The sequence below is a fragment of the Panicum virgatum genome, chromosome 6K, assembly GCF_016808335.1.
Source record: "Panicum virgatum strain AP13 chromosome 6K, P.virgatum_v5, whole genome shotgun sequence".
Classification (NCBI taxonomy): domain Eukaryota; kingdom Viridiplantae; phylum Streptophyta; class Magnoliopsida; order Poales; family Poaceae; genus Panicum; species Panicum virgatum.
In genome coordinates, this window is record NC_053141.1 from 2,715,139 (window position 1) to 2,720,976 (window position 5,838).

At 52.4% G+C, this 5,838-nt stretch overlaps 1 protein-coding gene across 2 annotated transcripts; it reads left to right on the forward strand.

Annotated features, from left to right (window-relative positions):
* The first annotated feature begins 441 nt into the window (after positions 1 to 441).
* Positions 442 to 4,528, forward strand: LOC120711248. Of its 2 annotated transcripts, none has more exons than XM_039996712.1 (2): positions 442 to 1,387; positions 4,313 to 4,528. In XM_039996712.1, exons 1-2 carry the CDS (start codon positions 1,014 to 1,016, stop codon positions 4,467 to 4,469), a joined length of 531 nt encoding a protein of 176 aa, XP_039852646.1. In that variant the 5' UTR covers positions 442 to 1,013; the 3' UTR covers positions 4,470 to 4,528. The 2 variants fall into 2 exon arrangements, with proteins under 2 accessions (XP_039852646.1, XP_039852647.1); XM_039996713.1 differs by lacking the exon at positions 4,313 to 4,528 and adding an exon at positions 1,606 to 1,840.
* The last annotated feature ends 1,310 nt before the right edge of the window (positions 4,529 to 5,838 follow it).

The window sequence follows — 5,838 nt, forward strand, 5'->3', positions numbered from 1 at the left end:
CAAGGCCAAGCGCCTATGGATGTTTTTCTTGATCTTTTCAAGTTAGCATGGCGCAAAAATAAAACTGTCAGAGAAGAGTTGGTCAACCAAAGTTGGACAAGAGGATTGTGGAGGATGCAAACCATAGAGGAAATGGCAAGTTTTGTGAAACTTTGGGATCTAGTACAGCAGGTGCAACTGACCAATGAACCGGATAAAATATATTGGAGATGGCCAGCAGATGGAAATTATAACGCTAAGTCTGCATACAATGTGCAATTCATAGGAGCTTTCAGTAACTTCAGTGCAAACTCTATTTGGAAAGCTGAGGCAGAAGGAAAACACGAGTTTTTTGCATGGTTGTTAGTACAATGCAAGATCCTGACAGCGGACAAGTTGGCAGCTCGCCAGTAGCCATGTAACCAAATTTGTGTGCTCTGTAATCAGGAACAAGAGACACTGCAGCTTTGCACTTTCAGTTTGGCAAAAAATGCAGATTTGGACACAACAGCTGGTTCAGATGCCGATAGGGTATTCAGAGATCATTGACTGGTGGCAAAAAGAATTAGCACAGCTACCTAAGAAGACAAGAAGAACCAAAGCGGCCTTCATGATGTATGGTGCGTGGAACATTTGGAAAGAGAGAAATCGACGTATTTTTGAGCACAAGGAAGGATCACCAGCAGATGTAATGCACGAAATCAAGACGGAAGCTCAAACAAGAATATTGGCATGTGGAGGGCAGAGTTACCTTAGTTATGTATGTTAATTTTCCCGTCTAGTGATGTGGTTTTCGAGTCGGAATTTGATTTGTTTTATGTAATATTGATCCTGTAAAACTTTGTTACTGCTATCCTCTTCTTAAATGACAATACAGTAGTGCTCCTGCAAACTTCTTCAAAAAAAAAAAATCGGCCTGGAACCTCAGGCCCACCATCCAGGGGCCCGCCTTTCACGAACTGTCCGGGTGGGGTGGTGGATTCGTCCGCCCTCCCTATTCCGATCCGTCTTCGCCGGCGGGCACCACCACCACCATGGCCGCCGCCGCCGCCGCCGTCTCCTCGCCGCGCCCGTCTCCCCTCCCTCAACCCACGACCACCAACGCGACCTTCGTTACGTTCCCGCGGCGGCCGCTCCCCGCCGCCGCCGCCACCCTCGCGCTCTCCGCCCCGTCCCCGCCGTGCGCGCGGGGGTCGGCGCTGGTGCCGGCGGCCAACCCCAAGTACCACAACGCGAAGGTGGACGCGGGCGACGAGGACGTGGACGGGGAGGAGCTCCTGCGGCGGTTCACGTGGCAGGTCTCGCGGGCGGGCGTCATGGAGGAGATCAGGCGGCGCCGGAGGCACGAGGACGCGCGGGACAGGCGCAAGCGCAAGGCCCGGTCCGCGGCCCGCAAGTTCCGCCGGAGGTGCGCCCCCTCGCTCGATCGCTGCTCCCCCCCCCCCCCCCCCCCCCCGTCGTGATCTCGGCATCTCGCTAAGCTTGAAATTGATCAGATCAGTTTGTCGCTTTGTGCGTATGTTTGCTTGAATAGTACTAGTTGGATGGTGTTGTGTGTCTTTTAGAATTTTGGGTGCCATGATCAAATGTTGGTTGCTGATTCTTCACTCTTTTGTTGAATTGCAGGCTAATTTTGAATTCTTTATAAGTTGCGCGTTAATCAGAAATGAGAGTTCTAGGCTGCTATTTGATCATATATACCTGATTAACAGTAATGTACCTGCCAAATTCGTAAGGCAGCACGGTAGCATTTCGAACCAGTCTGAAGCTGCGTCAACTATGTCAGTACATACCACTATCAGTTCCGAATGGAAATAATTGCAACGTTGCGCGTGTGAAATGATCCTATCAGAGTCCTATATTTGTCATTGGTATCTAAGCACTTTCCTTGACCATCGTCTTTTATATGTATGAGGAGATTATGCTGTTACCATTCACGATGCTGCGTATTTTTTTTTCGTTAAAAGGGGAGGAATTCTGATGCATGCATCAAAGAGCTGATTAGGTGATCCATTACTCGGAAAATATTCTGATGCAGCTGCTGTCACTACGGCAAAAATCACGTCGCAAATTCTGTCTCGGACTCTCGGACGCGTTATGCTGATTGCTGAAGGGATACGCGTTACTGCCAGCCTCTCTCCCACTCCAATTCTTTGTTTTGGGCCTAAACTAGTTCAACAAACTAGCCCACGTATGTAATTCAGTCAAATTTGTTTCGAAACAAATTTTTTATTTCAGAACAATTTTTTTAATTATTTTAGCAATACAAAAAAAATGTTCGGGGAAAAAATTTGTTCCGAAACAAAAATTAATTAATGGGCCTTGTGCGATGGTTTAACTGCCAGTAGCCCGGGCTACTCCTAATATTTGCAAGGGATACAACTTAAACATTATCATGTCGCAAAATTTACGCAAAAACGACGTGGAGAAAACGATGAGGCGACGAAGAGGGTAGAACGGCGAGGAAAGGTCGTGGCGCCCACCTGTTTAGATTTTTTTTTTGAAAAACATGTTTAGATTTGCCACGTGATGTTCCTTCTGGTGGTATCCGGCGTATGATTGGGTGGGGCGGGGGGGGGGGGGGGGGGGGGTTTCCGTTCCGTCCTCTGTCGTTGTCTTGATTGAGCTGGCAATTATCAATTTATATCATGGCTGGCCCACGACTCGAGCTGCAAGAAAGCTGAGTCCTTTATCCGTATGCCTTTATGTAAATTGGTCGTTTATTTTTGTGTCCCTAAAAAATTCAGTCGTACCTCTATACCCTTGTCCAAATTTTTCTTTACCCCTATACCCTTCCGTCCATATTCTGTTAAAAGATAACGGTTAAAGAGTCCTGACAAGTGGAACCTATCATTGAAAATGACCATAATGTCCATGTCCATCCATTCATGCCTGCGCAATGCTCCTCTTCTCGTTCTCGCGCACATGCAGGCGGCCGCATCTCTCCAGGAGCTCCTTCCCGTAACCCAAACCCTGAGACACGCAGCCGCCGGCCACTGGAGCCGTGCCGCCGCCGCTGGTAGCCGCCCACCCTCGCCGGTAGCCCGCTCGCCGCCGCGGGGAGCCGCGCTCGCCGTGCGCGCGCGGGGCTGCTCTCCGCCGCGGGGAGCTGCGCCCGCCGGGCGCGTGCAGGGCCACGCCGACGCGGGGGGCCGCGGCCGCTGCCTGCGTCGCCCGCCGGCGCGGGGAGCTTGCCCGCCAAGCGCGCAGGGTCGTCTGACTCGTCTCACGTAGGGAGCAAGAAAAAAGAAGCCAGGGCCGTCTCCTACCTTGTTGATCCAGCCAGATTTTGGATCCACAGAGGAGAAGCCATCAAACGTCTCGACGAAGATGATGCCCAGGCCATGGACAAATCCTAGCAAATCGATGACGGCGAGCAGTGTCCCGACGTCAATCACTCTACCTCGTGTCCATTCCATGGCACCACCGCTAGCCTCCATGGACGACCAGAGGCAGAGCCGGTAGCCCTCCATCCTCGCGAACCCCAGGCTGCCGTCCTCCGTCGTGGTGTGCGCGATGCGCTCGTTATGGGACTGGGACGCCGGCGGCAGGTGCACCACGGACATGGCGCGCGTGCCGGGGTCGTAGAGCACCCTGGTCCACCTCTGGCAGAGGAAGTAGATCGCGTCCCCATGAGTGCGGCGCGCACCGCGTCGATGTGGTCGCCGCCGCCGGGGTGCTGAGGTGCGTAGGTCGGCTCGGTCCACGTAGCAGGCTCGGGCGACGAGTAGACGCAGGCGAAGGTCCCCTCGATGTCCGTGCCCACGAGGACGACGTGGAAGGGACAGTCCGGGGGGTCCTCGCAGAGCAGGGTGGCGTTCCAGCTCCGCGGGCGCAGCGGCAGCGCGGGGGCTGGCAGGTCGATGTGGCCGGGGAGGTCGGCGGCAGCGAGCGGGTCCCAAACGGCGAGGCGGATCGGCGCCTGTGCGGGAGCCGCAGCGATGGCGCAACGGCCGGCGCGGGTGTCGAGCGAGTGCCAGCCGCGGCAAGCAGCTATGGGCGGGCATGAGGTCGCGGTGCGAATGAAGCGGACGGAGCCGGCGTCTGCACCGGAGCCGGCAGCGGCGTAGAGCAGTTCGTTGTGGGGCGGCGCGGCGGAGGAGGCTGCGGAAGCGGCGGCGGAAGGCGGGGGCCGTGATGAGGCGGCACTAGCACTTGCAGACCCGCGCGACTGGACATAGAAGGGCAAAATGGTCTTTCTCTCGCTCTATTTGACACCATTAGTGTGAATTCCGCCCAAAATGGTATAGGGGTAAAGAAAAATTCGAGCGAGGGTATAAAGGTGCGACTTAATTTTTCAGAGGTATTTAGGTAACGCCCAATTTACATAAAGTTCTACAGGTGAAGGACTCTCAAAATGTCCATGGCCCAGCAACGGGAACGTGGTGCCTCCGGAGACGACGCAACGCAAGCATGCGACTGGAAGCCTACCTCTCTGGACCCACACCGGCCCACCGAGTTTTCTTCTCCTTTTCTTTTACTTATTTTGAAGACATTTTGGTGTTATTTCACAAACAAATAATAATTTGGTGAAATTGGAATGATGATTAGAGCAAGTATTACAATGGGCTATAAGAGCATCTCCAGCAGTTTGTCAAATCAAGTTGCCATCTTTGATTTTTGGCAAAAACGTTAAAAATACTCCTCCAACAGTTTGGCAAAAGACTTAGCAATTTTTAGCAACTTGGGAAAAACCAGCCTCCAGCGCGTAAATATACGTGCGCGGCGCGCGGTTGGCATCGTGGTTTCTAGTCAGGTGGGAGGGTGAAAAAAGAAATAAATAACAGAGAAGGGTTCCTGATTTAAGTTTTCAAGAGGTGGAAGGGCATAAATATAATTTTGTTTCTCTCTCAGGGTTCCTGATGTAAGTTAGATTTGGATTTGGCAAGTGAATTATGCCAAACTGTTGGAGATAAGCTCTTTTTTTACTTGGCATATCTTTTTAGAAGTTGGCAAAACACAAGATATGCCAAGTAAAATATGACAAACTCTTGGAGATGCTTTAAGAAGGCTAAATTCTAGGTGAAGGAGAGAGAAGATAGGAGAGAGAATGAAACAGACGTTTATCTTGCAGCCCGGCTAAATGACATATTGCAGTGCTGAATGTGGGCTCAGATGAGCTAAAGCGGCAGCACGCAGCCGGCAGCAGGCGCATGGCCACGCATGCAGCCCGCCAGCCGGCTGCGTTATTGCTCTTGCTCTTAGTGCATTTTGATCTCTTCGGCATTCATGGGAATGCAGATGTATGATTCCAATTAATTCCACTGAATTTTGGTAATTGGGAGGCTCAATTCCACCATTTCCGCTGAAATTGCATTGGCTGGCGTGGGTCACCTGGTCAGCAAGTCGGTAGTCTCTTGGGTCCAAGTCCAACACCATCTAGAGACTAGAGCTACTGGCCTCGCCTGGTCCTCGGCGGCCGGCTGCCCAATGGAGAGACGACGATCCCAACGTGTGCCTCGGGCCTCGGCACGAGTTGCAAGCCATTGGCGTGCCTGGTCAGCCGGTCGTCGATGGCGACCCAACTACCCACACCGACGACACCGGCAGGCCAAGGTAGAAGAACGCGAAGTCCGGTTTCGTCTCGATGCTCATTGCTCAATGACTTCCCCTTTCCACACTTTGAGTCAGTAAAGTTTTTAAAAAAAAAAAGTACAGTCAGTTTTAGGATGACTCAGTCCATGAACACGATCGGTGGTACTGAAATGAGTACTGAATGTGGAGGGATTCGATTTGACGGTTTTGGCAGCCAGAAGGATCCATGCTGCAGATCTGGCTGCAGGTAACCGGATCACAGGGCACCAGTATGCAAGAGGAGTTGAGATCGATTCAGCCGGTGCAAAGCCCACATGGACCTGC